Here is a 13,661-nt window from a genome sequence, read left to right as displayed (position 1 = left end):
AGCTACCGTGGAAATGTGCGTGGCTTTACACCAAGTTTAGGTTTTATACATCATGATTTGAACGTGGAAACGTTCTTACGCAACATTTTTGTGCATACGCACCATTTATATATGAGGCCCCAGGAGAGGAGGAGTGACTCACTGGACTGAAAATGTGTATAGATTAAGCTTTTAAAAAGCAAAGGATAGGTTAAAAAAAAGTCTAAATATGAGACTGGTAGGTTTATTAATTTAGGTGTTTAAAATCACATATTGTCATAGAATGTACTGTATTATTTATAAATCTGTACACAATCCAAAACATATTACCTTATCTGACAAAATATGCAGGAAAACTTCTGGTCCAGAAGTCTTGTTACTTCATGGTAACTGCAGTTCACTACTAGCAGGACAGTCCAGATGTGCCAACAAGGTCATGGTCAGAAATGCTGCAGTCCATCTTGTATTCAACCAGCCAAGATAGGTGCATGTCATTTGTCTTCTCAGGTCATTACTGTAGCAGTATGTATCAATTTCAAATACCTGATGTTTGCTTACAGAGTAGTCAGTGAGTCAGCACCTGTGTATGTAAAAATACTGTTGAAGTGCTATGCTCCTTTCCATTAACTCAGGTCTGCAAATGAACAACATCTGGTCATGCCACCTCTGTGTGATATTAAATGTCAATCCAGACTCTTTTCATATCTAGCTCTTAGACTGAAGAACAAAGTACCCACCTCCATCCAAACTGCTGACTCGCTCAGTGTGTTTACGAGCGAATTGAAAACCCCACTGTTCTGTAAATGTCTGTCAAATTGTTAATGAATGTTTTTATCTGTGGATACCTGTCATATTGTTAATTGGAATTTTATATGATAGCTTCATAGCTCTTCACTTGTAGTTATCATCTTTTGTACCCTACTGTGATACACTTGTTGAAAGCAGCCCTTAGACTACTGTTAATCAATTATTTTAACCTCATTTGTAAGTTGCTTTGGATAAAAGGATCTGCCTAGGAAATAAATGTAAATAAAAAATAATTCTAACTATCTTAACGTTCAGCCAAAATGGATGGACATATTAGCATGATCAATTTGCACTGATTATTGCCTAGTTTTACTAGTGGAATGGCCAGTTGAAGAAGGCATCTATTTGGCTGAGGTCTCCAGGACACTGGCTGCATCTGGCTCTTCCCTGACTCCTTTTCTACAATCTACAATCTGGAGTTTTTTAGTTAACTGACAGAGAGATATTATTGTTTTTTCATTTATGTTAATTATAGTTTCTACTTTGTTTTTAATGTATTTGAACAAATGTTTCCTTATACTGTATGTGGTAGTTCTGTATTTAATGAATGATATAATCTATTCTTGCATTTTGCCTTGAGATTTGTTACTGCATTTTGGTGAAGAGAGCTGTGCAGGGACAAAATATGTCTTACTATTGTATTGTATTTCTGAGGTGACAATCAGAGATTGGTCAACTAGCTCTGTGAAGAGGATTACTTGTGGTCTGTTTTGTGTGTCATATTTACCCCATTTTTGATACCTATTGCACACCCAACTTACCTGGAAGGGTGTCTCTCTCTGAACTTTCCTTCCCAACATTTCTTCTTTGTTTTCTACAAGTTTCTTTTGGGAGTTTTTTCTTGTCTTTTTAGAGAATCATGGCTGGAGGGCTGTCAAGAAATGGTGCCTGTTAAAGCCAATTGAGGCATTCCTTGTGTAATTTTGAGATTACAAAAATGAAGTGTTGTTGTTGTTCTAATATAGGCTGCAGGCTATAATGTATACTATAGTTGGTAAAATATTATAAGTATTATAAAGGAGGGGTGGCAACTCTACTGGCATATGTGAAATTTAGCAAGGAGGAGCAAAGGTGTAGACGGTACACTGAGAGTCGCCTGCAAAGAAGATATTCACAAGAATACCAACAATGTTTTCACAGTAGGTAACACAGGCATGCTAAACATTGGTGGTAGCCAAAAATCAAACAGGAGGTGAGAAAAGCACTTTAAACTGACACAGACTGAGAAGCAGGCTTAATGGGAACGTCCTCAAGAGAGGGAGTGCCAAGAAAGAGAGGTTCAGACACACAAGGATACCAAGAAAAGGTGTACAAGGGATGTTGAAGGTATATATAAGGCAGAAGTTATCAAATCTAAAATATTTAAAAATCTATTGAATTACCTGTTTATATTCGTATGAGCTTGTTTTATAAACTATTTGAACCAAAATATCCAAATATTCTGTTCTAGGCTTTTCTAAAAGATATATTTTACAGCAAAAACCTCAAAGGTAGCATTGTATAGAGCTTATGCAAAAATACAAAGAAGGTATAACTCACAAAACAATTTACTTTTTCTTTTCTTTTTAGCAACTGACACACAGCTCATTCAAGGCAATTTTGGTTCTTGATTGAAAAGTAACTCCCTTTTCATCTGTTGATCTCCTTTTTTCTGATTGGTCAATTGTCCTATTTTGCTTCTTGATTGTCACATTGTTCTGATAGGTTCCAATTTTTGTAATTATCCATCTTGTTACATGTGAATTTTATTTGAACTTGTCTATTGAATGGATTTATACTGCTCAAATCAGACAGAAATAAGACTTTTCACCACTGCATTTACTGTATATTAGACTAATAAAGCTAATTTAGATTTTGTGTTCTATTATTGTGCTAAGATGTATGAAAACACATCACAATGGCATGTTAATACCTTTTATACCTTTGTTTTCTTGTCTTTAGTAGGAGACAAGTTTAAGCAAATGGCTTGGATTAAATTTAAAACCTCAGCATAATTTCTTTATTTTTTTATTGCCTGGCTAAAGATCCATAAATCAGCTCTGATCAGAATTTGACATAGTCTAAAAAAAAAAAACAAAAAAAAAAAACAAAGATAGGAATGGGAGACTCCAGATTTCCTGATAGTGCTTACTTACACATATCCACATGAGACTGATTTACAGACAACAAAGAGCATAAATATGCATGACCTTTGGATATGGGAGAAAGCAGAAATGCCCACAGAAACACTTACCCAGACTACAACTGCATGCAGGATTTTAACTTTGGCCACAAATAGTATTGCAGCATTAACTGCTGAGCCACTCAACTCTGGCATTTATTTAAAATTATTTTTAAAATATTCATTAAACCATCTAAGGAAAATGCATGTGTATTTTGTAATAGAATACCATGGTCTTAAATGTAAGAAGCTGATCTTGCATCCAGAAGCATGTTCTTACTTAGTGTAACATACTCTATGTGAGAACATCACTAATAACACTATGCTGTGTTCACACTAGGATCCACAATGGAATTTAAAAAAAAATAAGATTATGGTTTTAAAAAGAAGATTTTTTTGACTACAGTACATATACTGAGGACCCTATAAACCTGTTAAGTTAGCATTTTAGTAAAGAAGGCACTTCTTTTTCTGAGGAAAAAAATTCATAAAATGAAGTCAACAGTTAAATGACTATAGAAATTAACAACAAAAAGTATAGATAGTGATTTATAAGCTAATAGGAAACAGAAATGTTAATGAATATTAATAAATAAAACATTCATCTTATATTTTAGTTAAATTTGCTATGAATTGAATCTTGTTCTATTGGTAACTCTTGAAATAAAATTTTAAAACTATTGATTAATATACGGCTCATACTTTATTTCATTATGTTACACCAGCCTGTACTGAAATTCACATGCTTTGAGTAAAAAGGCATTACATACAGTTTGTCTAATACAATGTAAAGTAAGAGTGCATTTTAAATTCTTTTTATTTTTTTCAGCATACTTGAGTGTACTCTCTCAGTTAGCAAATGATGTGTGATGCTCACCCATAGATAGCTAAGACCAAGGTGACACTGGTCAACAGCAACATACCAGTAGAGTATTGGAGTGAAATAAGTACATTTTATATTACAATAATTATTATTTTTTACATTAAATTTAAGTTAAATTTTCAGTTTTTCTTTAAGTAAGCAATGTATCTAAACTTGTCCAGCTTTCTATTTAGAAGCATCATAAAATGCAATTCACATTAAGTAAGAGTGAAATTACATACACCACCAATTAAACGGTGTAGCATGACCCTTATTTGCCATGACAATTAATACAAAATATGCTTATAGTGCTTCAGAGTTAATTTAATTTCTCACCACTCGCATGGTTCGGATATTCAGTTTAAAATGAACATGAACCAGAGGCAGCCTTAGAGGTGTGCTGGGCCTATGGCGGACCAACCTCATATGGGGTCGGTTACGTCAAATGCTGTTACTGGTATGTGTGGAGTGTATAAAATTGCAACCAAATTTAACAAAAATAATGTTAACATATACCGGATTTTCTCTTTACAGTATTCAGCTAAATTTACACAACATAATCTATTAAAAATGTGCAATTCATAATTCACGACAATACTAAGACAGTGCGAAGTACAATGAGGTGTTATGCGGAAATTAGCAGGGCCTCTTACAGAGAAGTACCCAAATTGCAGGTATATGCTGAGTCTCGATATGCAGGATGTCATAGTCATAACTCACGTTGATGTCACATGTAAGCCGGTTATCAGCAATACATGTTTTTGTGCATTAATAGTCAGACTATGGAATTTGACCTTGAAGAGGGATTTTAAAAGGGTTCCTCTTAGATGCATCTCAAATATATATGTGCTGGAGAATATAACTTGACAAATCCACTCGATTGGGACATGCGGACCTAAAAAGCGGGGCCTCCTTAGGCACGGTGCTGGGGCGGTCGCCCCACTTGCCACCCCCAAACGTCGCTCTTGACATAGACATTCTGAACACTGGAAAGTCTTCCAAAAAATCAAATCATTCATTTTAAATATTTGTTATACCAATCTGCAGTGCGCTGGTGCCCTGCCCAGGGTTTATTTCCTGCCTTGTGCCCTGTGTTGGCTGGGATTGGCTTCAGCAGACCCCATGACCCTGTGTTAGGATATAGCGGGTTGGATAATGGATGGATGGATGTTATACCTATGCCAAATAGTTTTCTAACACTAGGTGAGATGACTGCCAGAAAAAAAGACTGAAGACTGATCAAGTGCACGGATAGTCATTCATTTAATATAAAGTATATCTTAATCTCTTAACATTGATAGGCTGTTGCTTTGCTAGAGTAAAAAGGTAACCCTGAATTTTCACGGTAATGTGCTCGTGAAAGTGCCAGTAATATGGTACATTTATCATCTTATTTTTCTCTTCATATTTAGACTGGGCACGGCTATATAGACTTGTCACATCGTAAATTCGAACCATATTATTTTAACGAATTAGTAACTGCCTTCAGTAGCAGTTATTAATACAAAGCCATAACTCACTGCAGTATCCCTCTGGCAATGCAATACAGATACTTTACGTTAAATGTGAATATAGCTACAAGTCAGGTGGAAACGGAAAAATATCCCCATACATGTACTGCAACTACTGTATATTAAAATACAAAGCAGTTCACATAATGCTGGTCTGCGACGATCCTTCTTTAGGCGCCTTCTTGTCTTGCAGATCAAGCAGTTAACGGGATCTGTTCACTGGAGTGGAACCTCCACTAAGGCTGCGTAATGGGGTGAAAAGAAGCTGGTATCATTTTGCAGAGTAATAATTAGTAATGAATCGTTTCTTTGATTTCAGAGATCGAGAAACTGCAAGGTCCTCGACCTCTGGCGGGATTAAAACATAACCAGACAGCTTAGCTGAATACTTGCATTAAGAAGCAGAGAGTACTGAAACCATGAAATTCGCGTGTGCGTATTAACTATTTATCGGACGCAAGAGTCACGACTAGCAGAGGCAGCAGATTTATGACATTAACGTAAACTGCGGTGTTAGGACACTAAGGCATACAGAAAATGTTTATGCACGTTGCACATTAAGGCGATCCGGAAAGCCGAAGAACCAGTCGGCTTTTATTACATTTCCGTTGAGGGTTTCGTGGAAGAAGAGTGGAGTGCAAGACACATGCGTTTTATATATATGTAGAAAGCCGCCTTCGAATTTCGTCTTCAGTCATTGACAGGGTTCGCTGTTAGTGTTTTCCTAGGTAGGACGACTGAAAAGGCAAGCAAGCGGGCGCGAGGTGCAGAAACACCCTGGACTACTCAATTATTGGTTAATTCTTGCCACGTATTCGATGATGCAGTCTACTATTTTGCATTTCAGGTAGTGAGGAAACAATTAAACTCCGAGTATGTAAATGGAGCGAAGCAGGTAATGAAAATACTGAGGCTTACAGGATTTATGCAGCCTTAAACATTGTGACACTTCTAGTAATCTGGCTAATGTTTCATTCTTTAAAGTGTACGTTTTTTCAATGACTAGCTGTTCTCGATTGACGTTAAGTAATAGGGAAAGTCTAGGTTATAGTGGACAGTTAAGCAATATTTTATTTCATAAAATACATAGTTGAATAGATCGACTTTAATGTTGAATATGTGCACGAAGGACATCTGTGATGGTTTTCTAAGTATACTCTTAGACTGCAACACCGCAGTTACAGATGAGCGTTTTAGAATTAAAATATTAAGTATGCAAGCGTGCACGCTGACTGATGGGCTGGTGTGGTGGAGGTGGTGCTGAAGGGACAGTTCCTCGTAAATCTGTAGTTCAATAGAAGGCACTCAGATACCTCTGTGACTAGAGCCGTGATTTCTAGAAGCAAGGACCGCCATGAACCAACCAAGTTCGCCGTCCACCAGATCATCTTTTCAAAATTTTGTGCAAGTAATATCACTCAGAACATGAAGAGGCAAAACGTGAGAACCCTAGCTCTTATCATCTGTACCTTTACTTATTTGTTGGTTGGAGCAGCAGTATTCGATGCCCTGGAATCCGAGAACGAAACCTCGCAGAAAAAAATTTTGGACGACAGAAAAACAGATCTAATGACCAAATACAACCTTACTAAAGAAAACTTTGACGATCTAGAAGGTGTGGTTCTGCAACTAAAACCCCACAAAGCCGGAGTGCAGTGGAAATTCGCTGGATCCTTCTATTTTGCCATCACTGTGATTACAACTATAGGTAAGAGTTATAACTTTTTATATACGTTGTGAAGTATAGCCTTAATCTTTTCCCTCTTTATTGTAAAAATAAATCAAATGCATGTATGAATACATAGTTTTCAAACATATTTTCACATAATTATGATTTTCAAAAGGTCTGTATCAGAAAATTTTTATTCTGAGGTCACTTAATGCTTTAACTCCAGAGCATATGCACTGGTTTATTTTACTGAAATATCCTGTATGCTAACAATTCTTATCATACTGGGAGGTTCCACTTTACTAAGTACTGAATTAACCCCTATTTTAAAAAATATAACTAATCTTTAAGACATCACAAATCTGTTCCCCAAAATCAGGGAAGTTCCACATGTGTAATGAACACAATCATTACGCACAACATGTAAAATGTACAATGTCTAAAAAGTCCTAATAAGGATTAATACTGAAATATGTAATATTAGAATTAATTTATTACAAAAATACGATTAACCCCTGGCAATAAAGTAATAACAACGTTTGTTAAAAACAAAACATCTGAGAAAGATGTGATCCCTGCATACAGTATTTACATTCCTGGATTGACCTAAAAAATAAGCATAAAATACAGCTTTTACCTTGTTATGATTTCAGTAAAAACTAAACAGCTCAGCAATAACATTGTATCTTACAAGAGTAAATATAAAAGGAACGCGTTTATATGTTTAGCCCATTAACATGTTTACAGGATTTAAAGTAGACATTGTCTTACTGCAGTTTAAAATTGTCTGGCATTTTAATGTGACATTTTTAGATAATGTATCTGTTAGTGGGAGCATATATAAAACACTGTCATAAATTTGTTTGATTTTAACAATATTAATGAACTGCAAATAAATGCATATAGTGTCAAATGAATAAAATATTGAAAGAAAAGGTCAATTTCAGATGCTGACAATGACCAGAGAAGTAAATATTAATGTACTTGACAGCACATTAAGTTTAATGCAGACAAATATAACAGTTCTTGACAGTGTTCTACATGGATGTGCTATTTGACAGTGTAAAAAAGAAGTTAAATTGAAGATCAATAGTCTTTATATTATGTTAGTTTCTTTCCTGATACCATACATTCTGTCTTTTCTCAGCACATATCTTGAAATGTAACAAAGTTTAAAAAGTGGAAAGTGCAGATATATTATACTTATGCATTTAGTGAAAAGCTGAAAATGAAACAACAGCATGTAACTGACGTTAATCATATACATCATTAACATCACTAAACTGTATGAAAGTGTATGCAGATACTGTTTAAAAGTATGTCACATATTTAAATTTTTAAATGTGAAATCTATTCTATACTATCAACACTGAAGACAAGCTTAGTTTTGGAGTAAAAAGAAAAATAGAATGATTTACTGAAAAAATATCTTCAATTCTTTATAGTAAAGGTTGTATTATTCTTTAGAATGACCAAAGTATTTCAGCTGATTAGTTTCAAATAAATACTATATGTAAAAATGATTTAGGTTTAAAAGTGGTGACACCTCCATTGGTTTCCAAGAAATAGTATGAAAATAAGAATTGACAAGACTAATGTTTTAGTTATCTTTTAAAGAAAATATGCCATTTAGAAAGCCATGTATGATGATTTTCAATTTCAGATCCTGGAAAGCTGCAGTGACTGCAAGATTTCATTCCAGCCTTCTTCTTAATTAGTAATCAATTACTGATGCTAATCAAAACACTTCTTTAACCTTCATTATAACTGACTTGCTTTTAAAGATCCTGAACCTTTAAATGTTTCTTTGTTATTAACTGGTATCCAAACACTAATGTCATGCTACGCAAAAAAAGAAAAGATTATCAACAAACTCAGTGGACTCAAACAGACCCAGAGGGTCACCATTTTCACTATAATGTCCAGAAAACCATCTAAATTTTTTATGGTCCACTGTAGATCTATATTTCTCAGACTTTCACATATTTTATTGAGGCAGATATTGTAAGTTGGACAGAGGTGAAAATGGGATCATGTTAGTCTCGTTATTTGTTTGCTTGCTTTGTATCTTGTTATTGTTTGGCTGCTGGTTACGAAAATGAAATAATCAAAGCTCTCTATCTCTCACCACTTCACCACCTAATAGATAATGTGTGGTGAGTGTACTAGCACAAAAATGGCAGGCATCACATCATCTAACTGGATGCTACAAATTGGTGGTAGATGGAGTGACTCTGAACTTACAATGAAAAGAGGTTTGAGTAGTGAGAAAAGCACTGTATAAATGTAAAGGATTATTTATTATTATTATTATTATTATTATTATTATTATTATTATATTGTGTGGAGGCTGACCCAGACACAGACAGGCGGACACGTTCATTTCACCCAAAAACACATTTATTTACAAGAATAAGTCACAAAGTGCACCACAAACCCCAAAGTCCTGGCCTCACAACAATGCCTTCACTTTCCTCTTCAGGCCGCCTCCTTGCCTCCTCCAGCAAGCTCAGTCCACTCCGCTCCCGACTCTCGCCCCGAATGAAGGGAGGCGGCCCCTTTTATTATCACCCGGATGTGCTCCAGGTGGGTTCCGGCAATCAGCCGCAGACACGCCCCTGTGTGGCGGAAGTGCTGGCTGCATCCCCGGAAGCACTCCGGGTGTCCCTGCTCTTCTTCCCTCCAGCACTTGTTGGTGTGGCGGAAGTGCTGAGATCCAGGGTTCCAAAGGCATGGTGGCGCCTCCGGCCCCCAAAGGAACCAGGGCGGTCGCCCCCAGATGGTCTGGGGAAGGGGCAAGCCCTCCTCCGGTCCTCCTGGGCGTCCCGGCCGGGTCACCACCCCAGCCACCTCTGACAATTGTTAAACTAAGCAGTAGTAGAATGAGGAAGGTGTAGACTAGTTTTCAGGTTAGTTCTACCTTATTGTAGTTTATATAACCATTTACTTAAGAACCTAATCATATAAATAATTTTTAAACTGTATTATAATATTAAATTTATTTTATTATTATATAAATGGCTTAGGGTTATAGATGGTCTGCTATCATGGTAAATTAAAACTTTACAAAATACATAGTGTAACAACTGCTAAAGATCCTTCATAGTTTATAACTATCTTCATTTTCAATCAGACTATCATGGATTTTATGTATTTGAATACTTAACTCGTTTTTATTACATTAAGAATACATATGAAACTTCTTCACATTTTTTGTATAACTTATCTATATATCACATTCCCTGCCAGAAAAGCAATGGCTGTTACTGCATGTGTGAGCCGTTTTAAACTTAGTATGCTTAGTGGAAGAATGGCATACATTCTGCATCCTTTTCACTCCAACAAAAATAATTTACATATTTACATTTATATTCTATAGGTTACAGTTCTTTCACAGACAGAATGATTAACAGGAACATCTGTTATGTACAGTATGCTTGAAAGAAATTGGTTCACAAGATTGAGGAGAATTTCAGTGTCAGGATGTCATGATTGTAGTCTTGGTCCCTCTTTGTTTTGACATTTTGGCACATAGACTTAATCTTCCACTTTGTTTCTGTTACTTTTCGTTTAGAATGGGATGTAGCAGACAATGAAGCTGCTAAGTGATTTCACAATAGTTACAGGATATTTAGTGATAGTCACTCTGACAGTAATCCTTACACTTGTCAGCTACCTGTTGGAGCACACCGAGCATTCAGTCAAGAGGTGAATTAAAATTATCATCTCCTAGTTGAAAGTAATGCATTCAAAATTAGTATTATTGCATTTTGGACAGAAACAGTTATCCAAGATATATTACAACTTTTTTTCATACACATTTTCGAATTCTGGAGAAAAGGCACACTCAGCAACTTGTTCTGTTCCATTGGGCAGGTCAGAGGCAAGATCAGAGCTGACACTGTTACTGCTAAAGGCCCAATGCCTTAGCCAAAGGAAGATATCAGTGCAGTTACAGTATTATTGGAGAAATGGTAAAGATACCTACTCTGACAGATTAGGACACAAAGGTTCTATTTTATTCTTTTAGTATAAAACTCCATTTAACATCTGTATGTAAGTGTTTGACCTGCATATGTTTGTAAAAAACAAACCATTTCACAGTTTAACAGATGTGAAGGCTACTGGATTTTAATTTGTCATTAAGTATTTAGGTTTCCTAGAGATTTTTTATAGATCTGAAGTGGGCAGGACTATTTCTTTTTGAGTGAATATTTCAAATTAAGAGTGAGTATGGTTAGAATCACTACTGCTAGCTACTTTTACAGTTCTTAGCCTGTGACAGTCAACTAATGGAAATTTAAATTTTTTCTGTAATTTTTTTAAGATAGTAAAGTTATCATTAACAGCCTTTACTTCAAAAATGATGTAAAAATATTAAAAAGACACATACAAAATTATGAAGTATTTGTGCCAACACAATTCTCTCTCCTGACATTGTTCTCTTACTAATTTAGAAAATGATTCACTTAGCCATCCATACAATAAGCTGATTATATATGTACATGCTATTTATAAGGCAGGTAATATTTAATTGGACTAATGTCTAGCAAAGTTACTAATATTATGTCCATGTAAGTATCAGCATTGGTAATTAAAAATATTGAATTAGTGTAAAGTTTACATTTTTTAGTTTTCTGAACAGTATTGAGCTTTCTAGGGGTAAGATATCCAAAATTATATATGTTGAGCTAGATGTAATAAGTAGTCAGAATCAAAAACAACTTTATACTGTCTGTGTCTGCTTAAGTATCCAAGGAATATCTGTTCTTGCTGAAGGATCTCAGGCATAAAAAGATCAATGCAGTTCCTTTAAATTCAAATGATATTGTACACTTCCCATTGATAGAATAATCAATAAACTAATGTTGAATCTGATGTTGATGGTAATGTTTCCTATATTCTCTGACGTTCTGTTCTTAAAGCTGGAGAAATAACCTGACAAAATGGCAATGGTATAAAATGCCACTACAGAACATTAAAAAACGAAAAAGAAAGAAAAACATCTAGTAAGAGTTGGTTAAAATGGCTGACATAGTTATAATCTAATAACAAAGGACAAACACTGTGCAATACAAACAACATTAGAAGCAGCTCATACAAAATATACTATGCTTTAGTAAAGGTATCCAGCATGGTAATAACTAATAGGGTTTTTATTTTCTAAAATATACTGCTCATAAAATGAAAGGAACACTTTTTAATCAGAGTATAGAAGAGTACAGAAAGTCAATGAAACTTCTGGGATATTGATCTGGTCAGTTAAGTAGCAGAGGGGGTTGTTAATCAGTTTCAACTGCTTTGGTGTTAATAAAATTAACAACAGGTGCACTAGAGGGGCAACATTGAAATGACCCCCAAAACAGGAATGGTTTAGCAGGTAAAGGTCATGTACATTTTTCACTAGTTTTGCATTTTGTTACAGTCAGTGTCACTACTGGTAGCATGAGGCGATACCTGGACTCTACAGAGGTTGCACAGGTAGTTCAACTTCTCCAGGATGGCTCATCAATATGTACCATTGCCAGACGGTTTGCTGTGTCTCCCAGCACAGTCTCAAGGGCATGGAGGAGATTCCAGGAGACAGACAGTTACTCTAGGAAAGCTGGCCAGGGCCATAGAACCCATCAGCAGGTGCTTTTCAGAAATTACAGCAGGTTCACCCTGTGACAGACATGAAAGGGCATGGAAAAGCTGTGGGGAACGTTATGCTTGACTGTAACATTGTTCAGCATGACTGGTTTGGTGGTGGGTCAGTGATGGTCTGAGGAGGCATATCCATGGAGGGACACACAGACCTCTACAGGCTAGACAATGGCACATCGACTGCCATTAGGTATTCCTTGGACCCATTGTCCGACACTATGCTGGTGCAGTGGGTCCTGGGTTCCTCCTGGTGCACGACAATGCCTGGCCTCATGTGGTGAGAGTACGTAGGCAGTTCCTGGAGGATTAGGGATAATTGATACCATTGACTGGTCCTGTGCTTGCCTGAACTAAATCCAATAGAACACATCTGGGACATTATGTTTCGGTCCATCTGACGCTGCCAGGTTGCACCTTAGACTGTCCAGTAGCTCAGTGATGCCCCAGTCCAGATCTGGGAAGAGATCCCTCAGGACACCATCCGTCATCTGATTAGGAGCATGCCCTGATGTTGTCAGGCATGCATACAAGCATGTGGGGACCATACAAACTACTGAGTAGGATTTTGAGTTGCTGCAATGAAATTTGTAGTCTGCCATATCATTTTTTCATTTTGATTTTTGGGGTGTCTTTGAATTCAGCCCTCTGTAAGTTTATTAATTTTCATTTACATCAAACAATGCGGCATCCTTTAGTTCCTAATACATTACCCAGTCCATACCAGTATGGATATCCAGCATGATTTTTTTCTTACAGAGATCTGGGGCCTCATGTATAACGCCATACGTAGAACTCGCACTATAACATGGCGTAAGCACAAAAGCCGAAATGTGTTTACGCACAGAAAAATCCAGATGCAGGAATCTGTGCGTACTCCAACTTCTACGTTCTTCCGCTACATAAATCCCGATCAGCGTGAAAACTAACGCTCGTGCACGCGCATTATGTAACGCCCCAAATCCTCCCAGAATTACGCCTATTTGAATATGCAAATCAATATAAATCGCCCTTAAGCGCAGCCTTCTG

The 13,661-nt window shown here is 36.3% G+C and overlaps 1 protein-coding gene across 1 annotated transcript in view; it reads left to right on the top strand.

The window, feature by feature from the left end:
* The first annotated feature begins 5,633 nt into the window (after nucleotides 1-5,633).
* Nucleotides 5,634-13,661, top strand: part of kcnk3a (potassium channel, subfamily K, member 3a) — a 264,492-nt gene continuing 256,464 nt past the window's right edge. Inside the window, exon 1 of the mRNA XM_039748298.1 lies at nucleotides 5,634-7,028. Within this exon, the coding sequence (XP_039604232.1) occupies nucleotides 6,746-7,028 (283 nt within the window). The 5' untranslated portion in view covers nucleotides 5,634-6,745. The remainder of the gene's footprint in view (nucleotides 7,029-13,661) is intronic.

The sequence above is a fragment of the Polypterus senegalus genome, chromosome 3 (genome assembly GCF_016835505.1).
Source record: "Polypterus senegalus isolate Bchr_013 chromosome 3, ASM1683550v1, whole genome shotgun sequence".
In the NCBI taxonomy this organism is placed as follows: Eukaryota; Metazoa; Chordata; class Cladistia; order Polypteriformes; family Polypteridae; genus Polypterus; species Polypterus senegalus.
The sequence above is the reverse complement of the archived record's forward strand: the minus strand, read 5'-3'. Positions and strand labels throughout refer to the sequence as shown.